At 49.3% G+C, this 24,020-nt stretch overlaps 1 protein-coding gene across 1 annotated transcript; it reads left to right on the top strand.

Annotated features, from left to right (window-relative positions):
- Positions 1-9,364: 9,364 nt before the first annotated feature.
- On the top strand, positions 9,365-23,453 carry LOC144099080 (uncharacterized). The gene is made up of 4 exons (XM_077632167.1): positions 9,365-9,930; positions 12,403-12,539; positions 18,409-18,746; positions 22,963-23,453. Exons 1-4 carry the CDS (start codon positions 9,510-9,512, stop codon positions 23,315-23,317), a joined length of 1,251 nt encoding a protein of 416 aa, XP_077488293.1. The 5' UTR covers positions 9,365-9,509; the 3' UTR covers positions 23,318-23,453.
- Positions 23,454-24,020: the final 567 nt, after the last annotated feature.

Raw genomic sequence — 24,020 nt, forward strand, 5'->3', positions numbered from 1 at the left:
GCCGAGCATGTCGACCGCCTGGGCGACCAGAAGCCGCTGTTCTTCTTCCCCTTCAGCGCCAAGCCAGTCGAGCCAGGTGGTGATGGATAGAAAGGGTGTGGGGAAGGAACTCGACTGCTGAGCAGCCGGGCAATAGAAGAGGCAATGGGCCAGGTCCGCATAGATACAGGGGCAGTTGGGACAGGAAGGGTCCGATCGATAGCGATAGAGGAAGAGGCGGGACGGGGTGATAACTGCATTCATCTGAATGTGCCGAAGAAGGCGAGACTCCGGCACCGTGAGTGATGGATGAGGGGGAGGGTAAAGGCATTTGTCGAGGCAGAGCTCAAGGTCGACCTCTTTTATGGTGCGGCGAAGGGTGAGTCTCCCACCGTCCTCCGAGGGCTTGGGCCAGGGGATCAACGGTGCCCGGAAAAGTGTGTCGGATTGCTTAAATAAATATAAGGAATAAGTAAAGGCCGAGCATGGTGGCGACTGCCACCACCCCGTTTCAGAGGGGACGCTCCTAACTTTCATCCATCTTTCCACCGCTTTGATACCATTTTAGGAAAAAAAAAAGAAATATGTCCGTAAGGGGGGGGGGGGTAGTTAAGGTCTTACGGCTGACGCTGTGCTTCCACGGCAGAAAGCAGGGCTACATGGCTAAACCAAAGCTATAAGAGCTTTCGCTGTAACATTCTATCGAAGCGAGGACGTTGATATAAGCACAGTACTTACCAGCAATTACAATCCGTCTCTTCACTTTCTTAGTGCTGTTGAGAAATAGACAGAAATGCTTGTTCAGTAACATTACCATCCTTAAGCTCCAGTTTGGGCGACTCAAATTAAGCGCGTTTAGCTACCAGACTGCAGTTACCAGACCGGAAGCGGGGCGTCTGCTAGCAGTCCCGGTTAAGGTCTCTGCGGCTTACGTTTTCGTGTTCACTCCGGACGCCATAAAACTGCCCGTCTCGTGTCCATTTACGAGCTCAGTTTCTCATTTTGGGTCATGCATTGCTGCATATTAGCCCCAACGTGAATTTGGCGAGCCAGAGGCATTCTCGAGCATCGGCTTTGGACGGGAGAAGAAAAGGTTAACTGACAGGCCATCGCAACTCTAGCAGCTCATGAAATGAATGGAACGGTAGAAAGATCAGGAAGATTTGTTTTGTTTGCTTTTTTATACTTCTCTCGCTCTCCGACTGCTACTGCACTGACAGACTGTGTTCGCCTTTGCCAGAGCGGGCGAGTCATCGGTCCCCTTGCATTTGCTCCGGTTTTTGCAACCAGTATAAAACATAAATGAAATAGAAGAAAAAAAGAAAAAATCCCCCGCACACATTCATGACGCAAAGCAATGACGCACGCGTAGTTCTGCGGGGCTCAGAACTCTGTTCGAGTATCACCATGGGCTATCAGAAGGGTTCTACGTTAGGATCTATGTCAGCACGGCTGATAGCCACGCTGTTCTGGAACGACTAAATCCGACCGTATGCAATACCAACACAGCCGCGAAGTTGTGAGTGTGCGTGCGTGCCCGCGTGCGTGTGCGTACGTGTGCGCGTGCGTGCGCGCATGTGTATGTGTGTGTGCGTGTGTGTGCGCACGCGCGCGCGGCGGGGGTGTCTAAAACGCATAACCAAAGCTGCATAATGTCCTGCGCACTCGGGAGTAGCCGAGCCTGAACAGATTACAAATGGTGTCGCCTCAAAACATTTCATTTTCAAATGTAGGCACGCATTTCATTTTAGAATCGTAATCTTTTGCACTTTCTGAAATGGGCCTACATTCTTTCGAGCTGCTGTGATGAGAATGTAAAATGCAAGTAGCTGGGCCATCGAAAATTCCTTTTACACATCAGACAGGATACATGGATAATACAGGAATCCACTGTGATCACCCTGAATTGGCATATATCAATGAGGCCAAATTGCATCAAATACTCTATCGACCGGGTGTAAACTCGAATGTAGTTACTTTTTCCCAAGCAAACCTAGAAATGCTTGAAAGCGGAGAAAGCCGCGCGGTTTTAAGAAACTAGTAGGTACCTATAAAGTGCCGAAAGAGCAAGGGATAACTTTTCTCATGATATGCAGAAAAAACAACTGTGAATCATGACTATTTTTTTTTGTAAACGCTAAACTCGGGTGTAGATACGGACGAGCCTGACCGGGAGAACTAAATGTGTAAGAGTTCCTAATGCTCTCCATGCTGAGCATTAATGTGCATGATGTACAGCAGGGACGTATCCAAAATTAGGCTTTTCGCAGATGATTGCGTTATTTATCGAGTAATCAAATCCGCTTCAGACTCATCCTTACTTCAAAGTGACCTAAATAAGGTATCTAGTTGGTGTAATATTTGGCTCATGAGACTGAATACTAACAAGTGTAAGGTCATGCGTATTTCACACCGGTCTGCTAACGAAAATCTTATTCCCTACAATATTTCAGGTTCTCTCCTTGAGCAAGTTACCACATATAAATATTTAGGGGTTCATATAACTGCTAATCTTTCATGGCAGGCACATGTTGATTATATTGTTAACAATGCTAACCGCATGCTTGGCTACTTGCGTCGTAATTTTTCCATGGCTCCATCTTCTTTAAAACCGCTACTCTATAAAACCTTAGTTAGATCGAAATTAGAATATGCGTGCTCTGTGTGGGACCCGGGACTTGAAACTCTTACTAATCAGAGTCAGTACAGAATCGTAGCGCCTGATTTATTTTGTCTAATTTTTCCCGCACTGCTAGTGTAACTACAATGAAAAATACTTTGAACCTTCCTAGCCTTTCCCTTCGTAGAAAACTCGCGCGAATACTAACTTTTCACAAGATTTACTATCACAATCATCAGCTAAAACGGGATCTTCTATTTGAACCATCGTTCATATCACCTCGCACGGATCATCGCTACAAGGTACGCATTCCATACTGCCGAAGCAATGCATATTTTAACTCGTTTATACCCAAGACGGCGAGCGATTGGAACCACCTGCCCACCTTGGTTGCCGACATTTCTGACACCTGTTTATTCAAAAATGCCGCGGAAAACTATGTGTTTGACTAGGCTGTTTTCTTACGTAATCTGATTTGTATTTTGTTCAAGCTTACGTTTTTTCATTCCTTGCTGTATTACATTACATTTTCCATTTACTTTGTGTTTTCATTTGGTGCATTGTTTTTGTTTTTACTTTTTTATCCACTTCCTTCTGTAACGCCCCACTGGGGCCCTGAATGTATTGTAATAAATAAATAATAAATAAATAAACAGAAGGAAGGGGGGGGGGGGGCTCGGTGTTCCCAAAATCGCTCTAAACCTAACCCCCCCCCCCGACCAACAGTGTTCCTGTCAGGCATAGGCCTTGCACCCCCCCCCCCCCCCCCACCCCGGGTTTCGCCCTATGCAACTGCCTCGGGCCCCTCCTGAAAAAAAAAATTCTGCCTACGTGCATGATGTACAGGTGTTCAAGGCAAGCTGTAGTGATAGTAGGGTCGTGAGGCTTAGAATAACAGCGATAAAATTGTCAGAACGTAATTTATAGACGGACTAACAGTACGGAAAAATGTGCAGTAATCCAAGTTCTTCTAGAACTCCTTCGGCTGGGTAGAGGGTGGAGGTCTTTGGAGGGTGTACAACACAGATGGGTGGTTGTTGGTGGGTGAGCTTCTGGAGGGTGGTGATGGGTGGAGGGCAAAATTAGTGGGTAGTGGGCGGAGGCCTCTTGAAGTGGGGTGGCAGCATCATACAATAGACTGAGAGATTTTGCTAAAAGATAGTGTAGTAATGCTAACGCGTTAAAAGAAAAGCTTGGAAGCAATCTCTCCCGCCAGCACTCATCAATGGGGTTAAACTATAATCAGAAACGTTCAAGTGATTAAGGACATTGCAGCAAGTTGCAGAACGCAAAGAGCGACAGCCTTGCTGAGGCGGTCGGCGGCGACCGTCTTGAATTCTTGCAGCGCGAAAAGGTGGCCCGCTGCATGGTATCAGACCATGCTTCAGGTTCTTGGACTTAGCAAGCGCCAACCGCCAGCAACCACTCTGCATTAGTTCATTATCTAACAAAAGAAAAGCCCACCGCACGTACTCTTGCCATTATCTGTGTTTTCTCGTGGAGCACTTGGTCGGAATTATTACGGTGGATTTCATGATGAAGAGGACAGGAGATGACCACTTACATGGCGAATGACAGGAAATACCATTCCACGCCAGCGACGCCGGGCACTATAGATAAAAAAAAGAAGAAAGACTCCAGAGAAGGTACCTCGCCCGGCCAAATCAACTACCGGGCATTACCTGAGCAAACATGAGGTTACAGTGCACTATAACGCTGCCTTAGCGTAAGGACTTGTAGCAGGAAGTTCAATATACAAAGCGCGCCGACGCAGAGTCACAATGACTCACCATTTGGGATTCAAGCGTCGCGAGAAATAATTCGTCACAAGCTCTCTCTCGCCTCGAGGGTGGCTGTCGTGATTTGTTGATAAGAATCAACAGTCTTTGTAGAAATTTTCCGCCGCCAACCGCTGGCTCTCGAACCCGCGTCTTTCGGGTCTGCAGCCAAGCGCCATAACCACTGAGCCACCGCGGCGGGCATTCGAGCTCTGGAGAAGGTGTGAGTGGATGAGCGGTACCGCATGTGGTCCCTCATTCCTTTCACGGCACAGCGCGGGGGGGGGGGGGGGGGGGGGCAGAAGAAGTTCAAGCACATTCCGCAACGAGAGCGCGCGCTTCGAGGAGCCACCGCTGCTGCGCGTGCAATCTTGGCGTCGGCGAGCGTTGTCGCTCAACTGTCCGTCTGCCTCTGAATCATTTGCGCTCCGTACCTGACGTAATCACATGCCGCTTATCACCGCTGCATTCGGCTGCTACTCGCGAGCTCTCTGTGCGTACAATTTCTGCCGCGCGCTCGATATTTTTTTTATTCCATGCATGGAGAAAGATCCATTGTCTTTAATTGATGCCAACCTCATCGGCTTTCATCGCCAATGCTCGTCTGCGCGGGCCTCCACTTCAGAACGAAGCCCAGCGCTAAAGCAGTGACGTTTTTAGCGTATGCTGTTAATGAACGAGCCAATTACCTTTGTTAAGTCTGTTCTCCGTGGGTGCTTAAATGTTCTTTGTTTTCACTGTTCTGCAGTTATTCTAGGTGCGCTAAATTCAAACTGCTGCTGCATGCTATGCAAGTGCCTCAATAAAATCAGTTTCATGAAATTTCTTCTTTCTGGGCATAACTAAAACGCTATGTCACGTAGGAATATTTTAGGTCTTACAAAGAATTCATGAAACGCAAGATCATGAATGGCCAGCATTTAGGCATCTCTAGTTCTACCCCTGTATTGTTGCATGAAACTAGCAACAAGTCTACAGTTTACCCTGGGAGCACACGAGACCGTTCAGAGCGTTTACATTTATTTTGCCCAAAATGACCAACCACTTTCAAAGCAGCGGCAGAGCGATCGTTGTGGCAGATCTCATTAAGCGCTCTGCACTTACAGATCAACTGCAGAGGATCATGCAGTGTACAAAGCTAATTAATTTCCATCGCGCCCGTACCAGTACGCTGACGCCGGTCCTATCAGTCAAATTTATCATGGCCGTGTGATTACTTGAGGAGGCGTTCTTTAAGCCGTGTGGTGGTATGCACTACGCGCAGAGAAAACGTAAAATGCGCTTACCTCTCGCCATAAGCAGTGAACCAATGAAATAGAATTTCCTGAAAGAGGATAACGAAGGCGAGCGTGAAAAAAAGCTTATAGGCGGTCTAAAGGGCGCATTTAGGGACCGCATTGCTGATGGGGTAAATGGGCTCTGATGTAAGGGCAGGCATAGGAATTTGAGGGTGACCACGACAACAGAAGTATATTCCAAGCTGCGACGTTGGAAAAGCTTCGGAAAACACACGTTTGCCTGCACAGACCAGCCTTAAACGCTTTCTAGAGCACCGACTGATGACTGTCGGATTAAACGACAAAAAAAGTAACTTTGGATTCGATGCAAGCGGATACAGGTGGAGACTGTGCCGCAACACTGAACGTTTTTTTTTTTGTTTTTTTTACTCAACAATGAAAGCGTAAATGGAGCCATGGCGCTAGGTGGCATTGGGAAAACATGTTAGCAGCGACTCCTTCAAACAGATGCCGGATTTCATTGGGGCCTTTTGTCGCGATATTTGCAGCTGCTTGCTGGCTTTTCCCGTGGTATTGTGGTTTATAGTTTCTCCCTCAAAAAGATGAGCCGATGAGAACTGAGCCGAGATATGAGAAATGCTTGTCCAAAGCTTGATTACGTCGTCGCGTTCATGCGGGAGACAACGTTGCGATCGCAGCATGGGTCGTTTTAACACCAGCGTGTCCCTTTCGCTTAAATCAGTTTCTGTGTTTCCTTACTGCACCCCTAACACGCATGCTCGCAAAGCCCATTGATCTTGTAAGTATAGAGGCGCTCTCCTCCCCTCGCCCGCTTTCCTCTTTAATTCTCTTCGAATTTTACTTTTCTAACGGTAGTGGGTGCTGTGTACCCAGCATGCCATTCTTTCCGCACTGCACCGAGAGGGGTGCAGCTGCCTCGTGCGGAGGTTGGGTCAGATCGCCGAGCGGCAGGCCAGTCGGTGCCCCGCTGCCGTACCGAACTTGAAGCGCTCACGTGCCAGACGAGATGGGGCCTCTCAAGCGACCACCCACCGAAGAAGAGCTCCTTGAAAGAAAACGTCGGCGTGCAGCAGCCGATACGCAGCAGAGGTGGATGATGTGAAGCAACAGCACGTACAACAGGTGCGGAAAGCCGCCCGACAAAGGCATGCTCGCGAAACCGCCGAGGAATGCGAGGCGAGGTTCGGAAAGATGCGTTTGGTTAGGCTTCGTCGTATCACTGAACAGCGTCTAATGCCGGAGCCGATGCCTACTCTGCGAAGCAGTTCATGCAAGACGAGTTCGGAGTGTCTTGCAGCGTGTGCAATATACTGTGGCTTACGTCGGACCTCACGGGTGTACTGGAGCGACACTACGGGATACTCTCATTACGTCGTTGTGTTCACCGTATCATAACGCCGTATCATAACGAATGCTCTCGCGTTTCATAGACAACCAGCCTAGTGGTTTCTGCAACATTTTTTTCCCTTTATTACCAGGCTTCCACGTACATGTGTTACACAAAACAATGCGCTAAAAAAACAAATAAGAAAACTGACATCTATTATGAGACCGGCATTGTAGTTCTTTAAGGTCTGTCACTGCGGCACACGAACTGGCGCTTTCTGCTCTTCAACAAAACGATATATACTCTCTCGGAAATACAGCCGCGGGTGCCTCGCGTCCGGACCACATTGAAAACTGGCGGCCATGCGAGACCGTCACGAAAAAATGGAGGCCGATAAGCATAATGAGGTCAAACGGAAGCCCGTCATTTTCTATGCCGATATGTACGTAACTTGCAATTAATTCAAAAGTCTATAACTTTCCAGATGGCGAACTGAATTACTCAGTATTTTAATTCAAGCTGCGGCTAAAGGTTTACTTCGGACGTATCCTGTGCACTTTATTGCGCAGGAAGTGCTACTGCTACAGAAGTGCTACTGCATGCAGCATCTTGTATACCTCGTCGCTCGGCGCCAGAAAAAAAGGCAGTCGTCGCCAACTCCGTGACAATCGTTTTTAAAAACGACGATGACGTAGCCAGTTAGTCGGGCCTTTAGTCAGATTTCGTGTGAGATCTCTCTCACCCGACCCGACTCTCCTTAGCCTGAGCGCATGCCTGCGATGCAGCGAAGACCACTCTCACTGAGGCAAATTCTCGAGATTTATTTTCTGAAGAACGCTGATTGCGCAGCAGCCTTTACTGTCCACAGCGGACGGTATGCAACGACGTCGCGAAGTCATGGGGCCATTAGCCGGTGCGAGCCGAAGACAAAGAGAATATGGGCGTGATTCTTTGCGCACATGTCACACGGCCACAGATGGCCCATTGTGGAGAGCGCGAGCTTCCCGGCTCACATGCACGGCCTTTGTGACTCAGACCCACTTGGGCAACCTTCTCATCGACAAGCAGATTAACGCGCCAGTTTGTCTTTAGTTTTGACGCTCTGCGATGGCAACGCAGACACCGCTCACCACAGGGGAAATTCCACGTGCTGGTATCGTTGTAAAAAGCTACCTTTTCAGCCTTTTCCGAGGACAAATCAGTGATGGTGATAGATGTCGCTTATTACACACCCTCTTCCGTCGTGCTTCACGGCAGCGGTGTTTCTTTCTGACCGTGGGTGAGAAGCACGTGGAGCTTTTATTTTTGCGTGATTGATGGCCGAGAAGGGTGAGCTCTTTCACGCTGTTTTTCTCTTTTAAATACGAGGCAGTCCCATTTTCGAGTGTCAGAACTTGGAAGTGGCTGTGGCTGTGAAATATTGAAGGTCCGTGAAACAACTGTCTGTGATGATTTCGTGTCTATGTCTTTAGACTTCTATTGTTCCCTCTTTAATGGCAGCGTGGCGGGAGGTAAGGGGGAAGGTTCGGTACAGGCCATGAGAACGCAGGCAATCATCACCCGAACATACATTCGCGCGGCACGCCCTTATCACGTATGCTCTTCGAGATGCAGGCGTCGACGGGTGATCTGCTGTTCTGAACAAGTAAATCAGCCTATGCTGGTGCGTTATTTTCAGTGACGCATCATGGGCCAGTGTGACGCAACCCACGCCACGAAGGGCGCATAGTGATAAATGCCAGAATGGGAGAAAAAGGATGTTGGAGGGCCATTTTCGTTTCTGCTCTTGGTTTCTTTCAGCAATACACGCCTCATGAAACTTCGGCTTACGGCCCTCGTTTCCTGCAGCGCGTATGACTTTGTACGCAGGCCACTCCATCGAAGATGCCATTGTCTGTAGCAGTTTATGAAACCAGGGATGAAAAGCGCACCCGGCGTGCAGTCTTAGTGCCAACCACCAGCGACGCACCGCACATGTTTGTACTGTGTTCACGCTTGTTGAAGCACAGTGCGGCTTCTCCGCTAAATTTCCATCTTGTTCATCTAGACACTTTTGTGTGGGCAGTGGTATTATTAAACACAGCTTGACTTTTGTAGCGATAGCTACATTACGGTAGCATTTCGAGCCTTCAGCGTGGTGGTGCCGCCACCCTGTGGCTGCGGCGCCACGCTGTCACGTGGTGCGGAGCAACTGCCGGCTGCGCGGCGCCGTGGATGATCACGTGGTTCGTCACGTGGTTGGTCACGTGACCAAGTTGCACTCGGCCAGCTGCAGCTATCGCGTTACTCCTGGTTTAACCAGAGCTAAACCACTGCCAATTTTTTTTGTTTGCAACCTTTGACAGCTAATTTTCTTTGATCGTTCAATTTATAGGCACAAAACTTCGTCGCCTTCGATTCCTCCTCCGTGTTCAGTGCTGCTTCGAGCTACGCGCCGGTCGCGATCCGCGAGCCAGTGTCCCGAGGCACGCGTGCATCGGCATCCTCGCGACGGCCGTTGAAGCTGAGCAGCGCTGAAAATCAGTTCCAGGACCGGCTAGTGGAAGATGGCGGCACAGGGCTCCCGAGAGCAATCCCAGTACTCAAGACGCTCGTCCAGGTCCCAGAGGCGCGGCCGGCTTCCCAGAGCCCTCGCTGCAGAAGACAGACTGAGCGAAGCACGGGCCAGTCGCGAGCTGCCTCCGCCACCGCCTCCTCCGCCCCCGCAGCAGCACCCATGGGCCGACAGCAGGCAGTCGGCGGGGCGTTCGACGGCGAGTTCGCTCATCTCGCGACTCGGGAAGCATAGCAGCCGGCCGCCCAGCTCCATGCTGGACGAGGAGGCAGCCATGCGGCGGAGCGCGACGTCTGTGGCCGGTGCCGCGTCGGGCATGACGCCGGTGCGCCTGACCAGGTACTACGGGCCACCTCGGCTGGGGCGCGAGCGCCAGGAAGAGGAAGCCGCAGAGTTTGGGCCCCACGTTGATGGTAAGCGAGCCTGATCTCCCACAAATCGTACTGGTTTCGCACTGGCGTTCTTTGAAGTTCAGGGCTCAACGTTAAGGCGGTTTTTATGCGGCCGCGTACGATGCCGCTGCAGTAAGAGATTGTAGACAGGTTTAATGCATCTGTCTTGGCTGTTTGGTTCGTTATGCATGGGGAACAAAAGCGAGATACGAAAAATGACAGACAGGAGCTAACTGCGAGAATTCTGTTGACCGACGACAACATGTACGAAAAGTAACGCAGAAAAGCGCGATACAGCGCACTGTTTTCTGTTACCGTTAGAATATGCCCCAACCGGCCCAAGTAACTACAATTTTGAGGAAAACATATAGCCGAATGCCAGCTCTTAGCTCGTTGCTCAGTTTCGCGCCGTCCTCTGCGTCGCCGTCCGCAAAGCACGCTGTAAGCAAGACGGTGACGACAAAGCGCCAGCCGCGCTTCTTCGTCATCGCTGATCACGCGATTGCGAGCGTACTGCTTGAGCTGTCCGCACCCGCTGGTGGTTCCTGCCCGATCTGCCTTAACAGCTCCGTAAATCTCTTCTTCATATAGAATAACGTTTTCAATGCCCTAGCTCTTCTTGTCGTGTTCCTCAGCTCAGTTTTAGTGCCGTCGGCGTGAGCGCCGTCCGCAGCCCAGACCTTGGCATCGCGCCAAGATGGTCAGCGCCTGTAACGTCACGGCGTGTTTACGTTTTGAAAGGAGCGCCAGCGGCGGTGGCTTCTTCGGCAAAGTTGGCAGCGCGTCAGGACGCTGCTGCGGTCGGCTGCGGCAGTATTCTAAGATAGCCGGCGACACTGTGCGGAAGGGGCACGGCGCACAAGGCGACGCGTGTTGTCGTACATGCATGTAGCATCGGAGGGAGCCTAGTAGCTTAGGTCCGAACTCTATGAAAATTATTCGCTCTCACACCACAGCTAACACTAAAATATTCGCGTTACACACTGGTAACCGTCCTGTAAGTTTTTTTTTTTTTTTGTCTCACCCACTCCTGAAAAGTAGTTAATAATGGTCACGACAACACATTGACATCGCGGCAACCTTAAAATCTTAGCAAAGAGCACGCTATAGCCGTGACAAGTCAAGTTGGTTCCTGTTTGAGTCGTTTGCCTTCCTGCGCCCTTTGTGGTGTTAAGCGTACTTACAGCTCTTTACCTTTCGTGAAGCTTCACAGTCCTTTTTGCCAAATAAGCTATTTATCTAAATTAGATTTATGTCGTTATACTTTTTAACTATTGCTAAGTTTGAGCGGTTTATCGACTGTTTGATACTGTTCTGTTCTTTAATTTCACTCTAGTCAAGTTTTATCGACGCTATTCCCCGTTTGAATTTTTTAACCCACATCTTAGCTTATAGATAGTAAGCCTTATTTCCTGTTCTAATTTTAATTTTTGTTTTGCATTTAAAGTTTTTCTTTTTTACTCCCGACTGAGCTTTCAGCTCTATAGTCTTTTTACCCATTTTGCCTTGTGTGATCTTAATTTGAGCTTTCGCGAGGAATAAGTTCTCGCTAAAAGCTGTCTGTCTTTTTCACGGTTTGCCGATCCGCCGCCGAAGCTTAGTGGCGTTCGAATGCCGAGCCCAATGCCGCGGAATTAAATCGCGGCCGCGGAGGCTGCATTTAGATTGAGGCAAAACATAAAAGTTCCCGTGCGCTGTGTGATTTCAATGCCCAGTCGATGAAAAAAAAAATAAAAAAATACACAACTGGGGTTCCCGAAATGCAACTAAACGGTTTGTCGTTTTGTCGTAACCACAGACTTTTCTCCAGGATTGTATTTTTCGGTATTACCGTATTGCAGTGGACCTCTTTATAACCAAGCAGTTTATAACGAAATAATGGATATAGCGAAGGAATGACGATTCTTTTTGGAAGCTCGGTCAACACTGGCTATAACGAAGTAATTGTTGGGCCTCATAAACTTCGTTATAACGAGTTTCAAATTTATTTTTCTATGGTATGTTTCTGTAGTTCTGTAGCTACGACCAGCGACTGCACAGCAATGCAGAATATTCTGTTTTTGCAACAAAAATTTTCGTTGGTATGACAAATTCATGGTCAAAACTACTACAAAATCTGCTGTGAGAACAATTAATTTTCTGTTTTTCTTTTTACTGGGATGCGCGTAAACGAAGGCCAATGGGTAGAAGTTAAGAGCTTCTCACTATGGCGCCTTTTTCTCCTTGCTTCCTTTCACTTTCGCTTTCTTCTATTCTCCCCTCACGGCGCAGTTCAGGTTTCCATCGAAGCGCTACATTTAGTGCGTCTTTCCTTTCTTGTCTTTTAACCGATTCTAACTCGTACTCAACAGCCAGCAAGCCATGGCGTACATCTAAAGGATACCGACCTTTCTCGGTTAAAACCAAATTAAAAAAAATGATCGGCTTAAGGTTACCAGCTTTTTTTTTCGGTTGCAACCGAAACAGCCTCCCACCCCTAGCTATGATTCGCAGGAAGCAGAACCTGGGAGGTTGGTGGAGAAATGCCTGGTCGACGCCTTGACCGCGCGCCCCTCGCAGCTGACGCCGGTGGGTCCCGAGTGTCCAGGAGGTCAGCGTCTAGGCAGGCACGCACCGTGGCTGAGTGCGTAGTGAGTATTGAAATAGCCGGCTTCAGATTGTGGCGCGTGGCAGTAGCGATGCGCATCAATTTTCCCCGTTTATTTATTACTGAAATGCTCCTGACGAGGGGCGTTACACGATGGATGGGTACACTCTGAACACGAACGCGCCTATATGGGAGTAAAAAGGAAGTAAGCGGTCCTCTGGGGAGTAAGCTCCATTTTATAAAATGGAGCGCGCTACAGGGCAGCTTACTCTCGTTTTACACCTTTCGTGTTTAGAGTGTACGGTGTATACTGACTGACTGAGCAAGACTAATTGTGCGCGACGTCGATGGGCAGTTAATTCCTGGGCAAAACGCTAAGGCGCCCGTGTGCTGTGCAATGTCAGTGCACGTTAAAGATACCCAGCTGGTCGAAATTATTCCGGAGCCCTCCACTACGGCACCTCTCTCTTCCTTTCTTCTTTCACTCCCTCCTTTATCCCTTCCCTTACGGCGCGGTTTAGGTGTCCACCGATATATGAGACAGATACTGCGCCATTTCCTTTCCCCCCAAAACCAATTATTATTATTAATTATTAACTGTTAATTGACGGTGATTGAAGCGACAATTAATGTTATGTAAACGCTCTGTATCGTGTTCATTTCCGAAGGCCCCGCGTTTTGCCGACGAAGCATCGTTATTTTTCGCGTGTTTTACGCCGTCACGTCGGCTGAGCCACAGGAAATTCTACCTCAGATAAAACCTCCCTGGGAAATTTTTCATCCCTGACGTTTGCAGGCCGAATAGGGCGCCCCGAATGCCACTCCTCTGAATTCACGAGGGTTTGAATGCATCTCCGTAAACAAAAAAGCACATCGTGTCCACTGCTAACTCAACTGCAAGGCCAACGAAGTAGGCATGCTGATAATTGAGAAACTGGCAGTTCTAATTATGTAGTCTGACCGAGCAGTCGGCATTAGTTAATAACTTTATAAGGGTGAGTTAGCTTTTGCAAAACGTTTTGTTGCTAGTGCCGAGTAAAATACAGTGTTGTGTATCGTACTGGATACTGTCCTATTCAAGTCAGTCAACGCTATACTTTTGATGCTCGCGTGATCGGTGGCACGGAGCGTTGCTTCCAGCAGTGTTCGTCGGGGCGCTGCGGCTGTCAGCCAAGCCAGGCGCATACCACGACGGGTACACAAGGAATCAATCTGAAGGTTATCGCATTCTTGTCGAAGCAGACAGCCCGTGCAGCACCTGTAGCAGACCAACTGTTTCAGTAGGGCGAATTGCAAACAATTCTTCATGAAGTGTCAAAAAGTGTCCCCAACGCACACTGCTGCCAGCAGCTCTGCTTCGCCCGGGAAGCCGAAATGCCGCGTGCACCACTGCTGTGTGCACACGCACCGCTGCTAGAGCGCTCCACTATTCAAAACAGTATTCTTCAAAACAGTTGCATCAGTTGCGCTCTCCCTGACCAAAATGCCTTCTCGCTCTTGCTACGAACCCCCCAACCGTTGCCGTCTCTGTCTCTCTCTCTCTCTCACACACACACACACGCTCGCACGCACACGCACACACACACACACACACACACACACACACACACACACACACACACACACACACACACACACACACACACACACACACACACACACACACACACACGCACGCACACGCGCACACATACACACACACGCACACGCACACAAAGTTCCGGTTTCTCTGTCACGAAATTCCCCGATTGGTAAAGAGCGGTCACATAACCTTGCGACGTCGTCACAATTGACCTGTCCACCGTGGCAACCTGCCCATCGTGGCACATGACAATGAATTGAATTCAAATAAATTCGATGTATTTGCCACCCGCCCACCGTTGCGCTGCTGAGCATCAGTGCAAGATAGTGTTCCTGTATACGGGAGCATATACAGGAACACTAGTGCAGGAGCTCGGGAAGAGCAACGTGGGTCTCACAGGCCTCATAGGTGGCTGTGTTTGAAATAGCCACATCGCTTAACCGGTTCGCCACTGCGCCAGGGGTGGTATGAGGACGCCCCCCCCCCCCCCCAAAAAAAAAAAAAATCTAAGATTGCGATTGAGTGTGTCTTGATGTCATCATCACGTGACCACCGCTAGACCAATCATAAGGCACCGCCAGATTTGAAAATTTGAGGGTTCCCAAAATTTGAAAGTTGGCCTACCCCCTATAATTCTGAAGGACGCCCGAAATTTTGGAAATAGACCCACCCCGTAGAATGAATTAAGGTGGGTTATTGGGACTTGTAGGTCGGATTAGGATAATGCAACATAATTCAATGGAGGGTACTCGAACATTCTAGGAGGTGTTGACTCATGTGTACCATATGAGGGTAATGGAACCGGTTCCAACCAGAGTTTTGGAGGAAAATTTGCAGGAACATTATACACTCATTGTGGAAACTATAGCAGGCGACCTAGATGCTATCGCATTTTATTCTTTAAGAAAGTGGTTAAGAAGGGCTCCAAGTTTTTTTATTTCTACTGTCTCAGAAACGATCACGCCTTTTTTTCCCTCCCCCCTACGTTTTATATACGCTGGCGTATATCATCACAGCTACCCTGTGCCAACTGCTGCCTGGCGCAGAGCCAACAACGCATCAAACCATCCAACATGCGCGAGCGATCACCTCGTTACGCATCCATCTCTGGCAGGGTATTAACGCAACGGCGTTAAGGGTCCTGTTCGGCGGAGAAACTACTGTAGTTGTTGACGTGTCGAGAAAGTCAGAATTGGGCGAAATAGTACTGGCGTCACAATCAGGTGACCTTGCGCCGGTAATTCAAACACCCCAAAACGATAACACAGTGCAACAGTGATGACGTCACTGAGCAATTACTCATTGGTCTATACGGTCGTGGCGTCGTTCAACCGCCATAACGCAGTGCCTCTGAACAAAGAAAAGCAATTGCGCAGGAAAGAAAAATGGTCAAGCGGTGGGTCTGATATCGCTACTCCTTGGCCACTGAGGAACGTTCGTACGTCTTGGCTAAAGGGAGGCCTTGTGTGTCTTGAGGTAAAGTAAAATATGGAAGCGTCCGTGTCTGCGAAGTCAGATGCAGATGACCCCAAGACGCTGAATGGACCCATTAACGCTATCGCGTGATACCCGTAGGGCGGAGCTTAAGCTTAAGCATCATCTGGCATAAGTGTCCCCCAACTTTTTTTTCCTGTGTTAAGCACGAATCATGAAGAAGCCAGCATGCCTGAGCGGGCGCACAAACTGAGCTGGCAGCAAAAGTATTTTCTAGCAGAGATAGCGGCCCAGAACTATGTGGAGGTTTCTGCCGATATTCTTATGGTAGGCAGACGGTAAGCACAGCAAGTTGCATGTTGACAAGTGAACCCGTTTTTCTTAAACTGCTACGAGCCCTCGTTTTCACGCATCTATTAATTCGCAATCGCTGGTCCGTCTCTGGATGCTGACTTCTTCGTTCATTTACCTCTCCCGTATCTGTCGCCGTACCACTTAAGTGATCCTCCGCGGTGGCACAGTGGACATAGAATCGCGGTCGCATCTCAGTGGGGCCGAAATGCAGGAGCGCCCTTGCGCTGTGTGATGCCAGTGCTCGTTAAAAAACCCTGGCTGTCGATGTCGAATTTAATCCAGAGCCGTCCACTGTGGCTTCACTTATTGCCTCTGGCACGTTGTTTCTCAAGTGTCACCACTAGCTCTGCGCTTTGCTATACTGTCTGCCGGCTCGAGCGCGTGCATGCATACTCTCCACGAGAAGCCGAACAGCTTTCTTCAATCGCGGAACAAAGGTCGTGAGGCTTAGCTGGATCGAATCCCGTCGCCAACGGCTCTCCCTTACAAAAATGACTTTTGAGCTTCAGATGACGCCTTGTTGTCCCCTTGTTGAATCAACTGGAAACCAACATGAACCCAATGTATGTTGAGCCTACTCAACATCTGCTAAACAAAATTTTGGTTGGTTATACTCAGCATAGCCCATATCGTAGAATTTAAGTTAATTCTCAGCTGTAGTAGCTTTTGCAGAGCATACAAATCGTAAATTTAGGGCCATAGGAGCATTTGCAGAGCCATGCAAATGGACCTCTTGCAGAAAGTATTCCACAGGGCAAGTACTCCTCTGCATTGCATATTTCGATAGATTAGGGGTACGATCTCACATAAATGACAAGTTACGCGAAAACTGAATATATTGTGTTAGTTATAAGCACTGTGGAACATGACAATGATATGTGCTGACACGTCGCATCGTCTAACTGTTCGTAATGAGCAGGTTTCTCCGAGAGAGAAAATATCTTGCTGCATCTTGCATATGTAGTGCTCGGTTTTCGAAATCCTGTGGAAACCTACTCATTAATATTTTTCTAGCTAACTGCAATTCAGATGATGTGATGGCAAGCCTTGAATACTTTAATTTAGTTAAGCTAAGTCTGCGCGAATAGCACAGGACTAGAGTCAAAGAAACGATTACAACATCACGCGTGCGCTGGTATCGTGTTCGTTTCCATGCCTCTTCTCCATGTTCTACCCGCCTAGTCTTACGTTTCCTCGAAACGAACCAACTAGTTCTTAAGAACGTCCCACTGTAGCTTTAATTCTGTTCTCGGCTTTTCTCTTGGAGGCTCTCTGAGCAGCAAATTAGCATGGGTTGGCCTATGATGATGATGAAGATGATGTGAAAAACAATGTCTTCTATGGTCGCCAGGGAAATCAAGCAGACCACACATGCTCTACTTGCACGATTTCTCTCAGCACTAGCACCTTCTGCATCACAATAGCAAGTGACCAAAACCAGGAGGCTGTTGGCCATAGTCATGCCGATTTCAACAAAGTATTGTTGAACGTAGGCAACACATTCACTGTTGAGCAATTTCTGTTGAATTTGTGTTGAATCGTGGCAGTCGTGTCTAAGCCTAAGTGAAATCAGGAATAACTTTGACATGTATCGTGTAAGCAAAACCTTATCGCATTATGCATATTAAAGCATTCAACACCTGTTATGACTCTAGTAAACCGCTCAAAACTCTTTTCTTGCACAGAAAAAAGCACCAGTGATGCAATATGCTCTTTGGAGGACTTGTACGTGCGCTCATAAAAAGGGCGCTTAATTAGAGCTTTATTTTTGTTGTTTATGGATGAATCAAGGTCTTCAACTAACAGAACGTCGCATGTGAAGTTTATTACTTCTGCTACACATAAAGTAATTAAATAGTAACAAGAATAGCTTATATAACATTGCTGGTCGGCTGGGCAACACCTGCGCAGATGCGGACACCCCTGTGTAGGAGTATGTAAGGGTGAAGCTCAGATGGCGCTTTAGATGAAAAACTTGTGAACTCGTAGTTCGTGTTATAGCATTGTGCAATACTGCTTTATGCTCTTTATCTGATGGTCGTATAGGGGGGAGTGTATCTATTTATGTACACACACACGTGTGTGTGTGTGTGTGTGTGTGTGCGTATGTGTGGAGCACTACATGACTGGTGCTGTCAGCATCCCGTGAACGTGAAATTGCAGCAATAAATGTGAATATACCGTCGAAAATTGCATCGGTAGTTCGTCATCTGGTGCAATACGAAGGTATTAGAATTTTTTTTACCGCAGCCGAAATACAGAATGATTTTTTGAATCACCCCAATAATTTCAACTTGGATTCAACATGAAAGCAATGCAGAAAATGTGTTTAGAATGCTCAACTCTGGCACGGTGGCCACTTTTCTGTTGAAATTCTACGCTGCCTCAACAATCGACCAACGCAGGCCCTTCCTGGTCTCAACATGAATTAAAGATAGCATGTTGTGCCCGCTCTGAAAAACTTCAACATAACTTCAACGAGCATTTTTGTACGGGCTTCCCTCCTGCGCTGCCGTCGAGTCTTTTACGTGCGACTGCGCAGGCCCCAGCCTCTACACCGCCGCGACCGGCGCGTTCGAAAGATGCGGGCGACCGGCCGCACAGGACCCTGGAGATGACCTTCGCTATGGGTGCCTTCGTCTGCGTCGCCACGCTGGTGGTGGCGTTCGTGGTTCGGGCGTGGATGCCGTACGAGGCCCGGTCGGACCCGTTCTGCCGCAGCGACGCGTGCTTGGCGCATGTGCGACTTATTGAGGCCCGGATAGATAGGGGGGTCGACCCCTGCGTGGATTTTGACGCCTACGCCTGCTCCCGCTGGAAGCCGGCCTCGGAGTTCTACGGCCACGCCTCGGCCTTGACGAACGTCCTCTTGGACAACTGGTGAGAACGCAATGTATGTGGGTATCCTGCGCGCAGTGGATAATATTTTCTTTCAGCGTTAGCTATAGCGTGGTTAACAATATTGCTCTTCCGATATGGTAACAAACTCCTTTGTAATAACAAGCCCTTAGCGTTTCATTTTTTCCACGATATTACTCAGGGCGCCAATGCGGACACGTTTTAAAGATGTCGCCCCAGTTCCGTTTATTTAAACTGCAACGCGAGGTGATTTCAGTTCTGCTGGGGCATATTTGTTTGTCTTTTATTCTGTGTACATCATGTTTGTATTATGTCCTGTTTCAAGTTATGTGCTGAAATTTTTGAATTGGGCTTTGCATACTGTATTCGTGGTCGTTCTTTTTGTCATGCATTTTAAACGAGTGTCCAATTTTGGGAGTGGGGAAAGGGGTAGCACTTTGTAATGCATTTCACTACCTTTTCCACAAACCATTAGATACCCGTAAAAATTACTTTGATCAAGCACGCTTTCTAAATCGCAAGGCATTCGTACTTGGTGAACGCAGTATGCCGCCATGAAAACTCTCGACCATATATTACCGTCTTAAGAAACACAGCTCCTGGAGATATCTTGTTACTTCTTTCAACTCGATTTTGAAAGACGTTTTGACGCAACTTCTGACCAGGCTTAGCTGTCCAGTGCTTTGATGCACTCTGTCACTTTGCAAGAGGGGAGGCATCACTATATTCAAGGAAGGCGGCTGCTAGTTGTAAACAATTCTTTTTTGCATGACTAAGAAGTGAGCGAGGTAAAACTGCCAACTTTTGGCAACCTTTTTATGGGAAGAGGTACCAGAAATAGCTCTATCGAAGGGTCCACGACAGCGCCTACTGCTAAGACGACCCGCGTGATGTGACCAGTATGGCATGTTGTCGACAGGGCCCGCTCACCACCAAACAAGGCTCGTGTGGCGCAAGTCCACTTGGATCGCAATACCACAAATTGTATATTCTTGAGGTCGTCCACGCACTGGCCCGCTCGTACTGTCGAGGCCTATCTGGATAACATTCTTACCATCCGGTTGGTGAAAGCACATTTTCGTTGGCACACAATACGACGGCAGAGAGCGTCAGCCTGAACCTCAACCATTCATTTGAGGTTGTCTCCTTACGCCCCCACCTCACTTTTCCAGCGGCCACGAGAGACCTCACTCAGCCTCACCTCAACCTCATATTATGATGTTGATGTCGGGTGCTGAACCTCCCCAATGCAGCTGTTGTTGTAAAAACACTAAGCCAGGCTCCAGGCGAGGGTGAGTGTTTCGTCGGAGGAAGGGGTGGGGGCGGGGGAGAAGATTTTTCGGAATGCCTCATCAAATGGCCTTCATGCACGAAATTACATGAAGTGCGTATTGGCGTAAATTTACAGGGTCTCCAACTCCCTTAGGCTCCCTAAGATGGCCTGCTTTGCCTGCTTACCGTGAATAAAATAATAACCGGACCATTATTTTTCCTTGGCGCAACTTTATTCGTAGAAATGAAAGAGGAACGAGAGATGGACCAGTGGAATGATCTGAGAGGCCCTTTGAAGAGATGGATGACTGACGACGAACCGCTCTGTTTGCAGGTTCAAAAACTTTCTCAGCACCTTATCAAAGGGTTCGCAACTGATACCTACGACCCTTAAGCTACAAGCCATGCTCAACGCTTGCATGACCTCCACCAACGGGCCTCAAGGGGCTCCTTGGCGAATGCTTAAGGCGTTCATGAGAGAACGGAAGATACCATGGCCTGACAAGCCCCTTCCAGATGCCACTCCACTGGGCGTACTTCTTGACTTCGCTTTGAACTGGGCAGTAGACTTTTGGTTCGAAATACGGATGCTGCGCAATTCCAGGGGCACCATGGGTATCGTACTCGCTCCTGGCAACTTCTTCATGCTGTGGGGTAAGCCCCTAAGGAACATCGTTCCATCCGACCGGTACTTCGAGTACTGGAATGGTTTCTACGCGGCGTTTGCTGGGTCCGGAGGTCAACCCAAGAGCGCCGCCAGCGAAATTAGGAGGATCGCAGACATAGAGGAGGACGTAGTCATGACATTGTCCAGTGCATTCGAGCGGCAGAGCAAGCTACCTCTTCGGTTCATGCTTCAAGAAATCGAAAAGTACACCAGCAGAATTCCGGTCAGCGATTGGACGGAAGCGTTCGAAACTAACGTCCATCTTCTGCCCGACCATGTGGGTGTCAGCGACATTGCACTTCTCGAGGCAGTCAACAAGTTGTTCGCAAAGTACACCAGATCAGAGCTGCTGCACCACCTGTCTTGGTTTTTTGTTCAGGTCTTCGCCCCATTTGGAGACGTACAGTTGAACGTGGCAGACATCAATGACGAGAGGGCAGCCAAGCAGCGACAAGTCTTCTGTGTCACCCAGGCAGAGGCAGCTTACCGCGTGCTCGTGGCGGCGTTGTACCTGCAGCCGCTGTTGGAGGCCAACCAGAAGAGAGCTGTCGAAGACCATTTTGAGAGAGTAAGGCGAGTGACCGTTCAGAAGATCGCCAACGTGTACTGGAGTGACAACTTGTCCAAGTACATGGCAACTGTCAAGCTGCAGCAGCTGCAGACTTTCCTCTGGCTGCCCTCCGACATGCTGACTGCGAGCGGCCTCTCTTACCTCTACGCCGATTTCGCGTCCAACGCGAGCACCGTCATTGAGTTCTGGCGCGACGCCCACGAACATGTGCGTGCCCTGCGGGACAAGTCCTTCTACGGCACGCCCATGACGAAGCTCCCCGCCGCATCCTCCCCTCCCCTGGTCCGCTACGACTACCTCCGCAACGCAGTCGTCCTGTCCGTAGCGGCACTGACGGCGCCGCTGTTCGCGTTGCACGCAACCCCGGCGATGCTGTACGGCGGCCTCATGTTCTCATACGCGCTGGAGGTCGTACGGGCCCTGGACCGTACAGGGATGAAGGTGGACCCGCACGGCGACGTGGCGGCCAAGTGGGCCTCGTCGAACTGGGAGAAAGGCGTCACTCGAAAGCACAGCTGCCTGGCACCCACCTTCGCGTCGCCCTTTCCGGAGATACCTGGGCTCGAGGTGGCCCACGAGGCCTTCGAGATAGCCCTGAGCAGCGCTGCTACCCATGGGAAAGCGTGGCGCACCACGGATGCCTTCAGCGAGCAGCAGGTGTTCTTCATAAGCGCCTGCTTCACGCTTGTGTCGCTTGAACCGCACAGCGGCATTCCTTCGCGGAGACTGCAACAAGGCCTTCTCCAACTCCCGGCAGTTCGCAGATGCTTTCCGCTGCGTTCCTGGCTCGCCCATGAACCCACTGAGAAAGTGCACCTTTTTTTGACTGAGCCGTTTTTCAGCGGAGCTTTGTCAACGAGTGGCCATCAATTCCGGCACAATATATCGTCTTCTCCCATCATGTTCTACCACGTTACAGCATTTGTGAGGGATGTGGCATGCATAAAGTCGTAGCTGTGGTAAAACAGGTGTTCTTTTAAGGCTGCCCGGAATTTTCACTCTACTACCTGTTTTAGGTGTGGTTTTTTACGCATTTTGATCGACTTAAACTGATGGCGTCCGTCATAGCCATGTTCTTACTCGCTATGAGCCGTTACGTAGAGCTTAGGAGAGTAGAAAAGTCAGTTTTTCCTAAAAGAACTAAGCTATCGCGGTTTTCCGCAGTTGTTCCCAGGGCTTGCGCATTTGCCGATTGGCTATCGACACCTTGTCTTTGCGGAATAGACCATTCTAAAGATCTTGTTCTGGTTGTCGTACGTGGTTTTCATGGCCTGAACAATATTTTGATTCAATTTTCGACGCAACTCTTCAAGTCTCGTATCCGTCATTGGCTCAAGCCCGGCGATTACGAAGGCATGACATCCAAATCATAGCCAGTTGCTTGGGGAAATCACAAAAAACGAAAAAAACTGAATGTAAATGAAATATTGTGGTGACCATGACGACCACATACGACAACCACAACAAGGAGGAGGAGAAGGACTTTAATGGAACAGGAGAGTTCTGCCTGGTTGTCGGCCTGGCATGCTACTCCAGAACCATGCAGAACCGCCGTAAATGAGCATGAGCTGTGGGCGGCTGGCGGAAGGAGATTAGATTGGCCAACGGGCGAACTCGGAAGTTAGCGGTTACGGGGTAAAAGCCACTATAACACCGCACTCTGTCAGCTCGAGTTTGAGTGTCTCATACACCCTAGCTGCCACGCCTCTTTCCCTTTTCCCTCGCAGGAGACGCTCGACGCTGAACGCGGCGGCCCCGGCCGATGTGGAAGTCAAACAGGAGCAGCCCGGCGAAGACGCCGAAATGCGCGAGGCAGCGGTGGCTGCGGCGGCAGCACCACCTCAGCCCTGGCCTCTGGCCATGCGGCCGGCTGCCGTGATGCCGCATCGCCTGGCGGCGGGGGGCGCGGCGGCGCAGGCGCTCTCCTCGGACCCCGAGGAGCTCTTCTGCCTAAGCCTGGCGGCGCGCCTCAAGAGACTTCTGCCCCGCGAACGACACATGGCCAGGATGAAGATGCTGCAGACACTGCACGACTTGGAATCTGGCGAGAACATCGGAGAGTTCGCGCTAGGAGACCCGTAGATGGTGCACGACATTACGGTGGACGAGACAGAAGGAGACTTCAGCGAACAACCCCCTCATCAGCCGGCAGAAACTTGTAGCTTTCTTTTTGTTTTTTTTTTACTAGGAATGAAAATACATTGTCTGTTGGGTGGCACGCGCATGCCTCATCACTACAGCATTTGCTTTCAACACATTACAAATCAGAATGGACTGAAGTGAGCTACTTGGTGAGATTCGAGGACTGACAGCTGAGTGCAACCGAGAGTGCACAGTCAGTTGCCCTCAGCGAGGAATAAACAAGCTCGATACTTCGAAAGTAAGCGATTGTAAAGTCTAAGTTAAGCCGAAAGTTAGCCGAGTTGGTGAACGTTCATGATTAAAATGCAGCGCAAAGAAAACACGACAGACAGAAATGACGACGCAGACAAGCGCTAGTCTGCGTCAAGCTGTCTTTCGTGTTTATTTGCGCTATATTGTACGTCATGTCGAACTCTAGCTTTCGTCACCGTGCCAAGGTAGCTAATCTCGTAAGTTTTATGGCGCATCACGTCTGTTCAGACAAAGATCATACGCTACTAAAGGTCACTGCATTAATGCACTCAGCATGGTTAGCTGATGAAGGTCAAGCCTGTGGAAACCTTTTCCCCCCTCCATTTCGATGCGGCCCATCTTCATCGTCGGCCGTCGGGACGGGCAGCACCGGCTGGGCAAGGAGGGAAGT

Source organism: Amblyomma americanum, chromosome 1 (genome assembly GCF_052857255.1).
Source record: "Amblyomma americanum isolate KBUSLIRL-KWMA chromosome 1, ASM5285725v1, whole genome shotgun sequence".
In the NCBI taxonomy this organism is placed as follows: Eukaryota; Metazoa; Arthropoda; class Arachnida; order Ixodida; family Ixodidae; genus Amblyomma; species Amblyomma americanum.

Bases quoted from the DNA above. Each gene is read 5' to 3' on its own strand.
- LOC144099080 (XM_077632167.1), top strand. From the start codon at position 9,510: ATGGCGGCACAGGGCTCCCGAGAGCAATCCCAGTACTCAAGACGCTCG. The intron at 12,540-18,408 runs GTGAGTATTGAA...GCGACTGCGCAG, and splicing joins GCACCGTGGCTGAGTGCGTA to GCCCCAGCCTCTACACCGCC. The intron at 18,747-22,962 runs GTGAGAACGCAA...TTTCCCTCGCAG, and splicing joins AACGTCCTCTTGGACAACTG to GAGACGCTCGACGCTGAACG.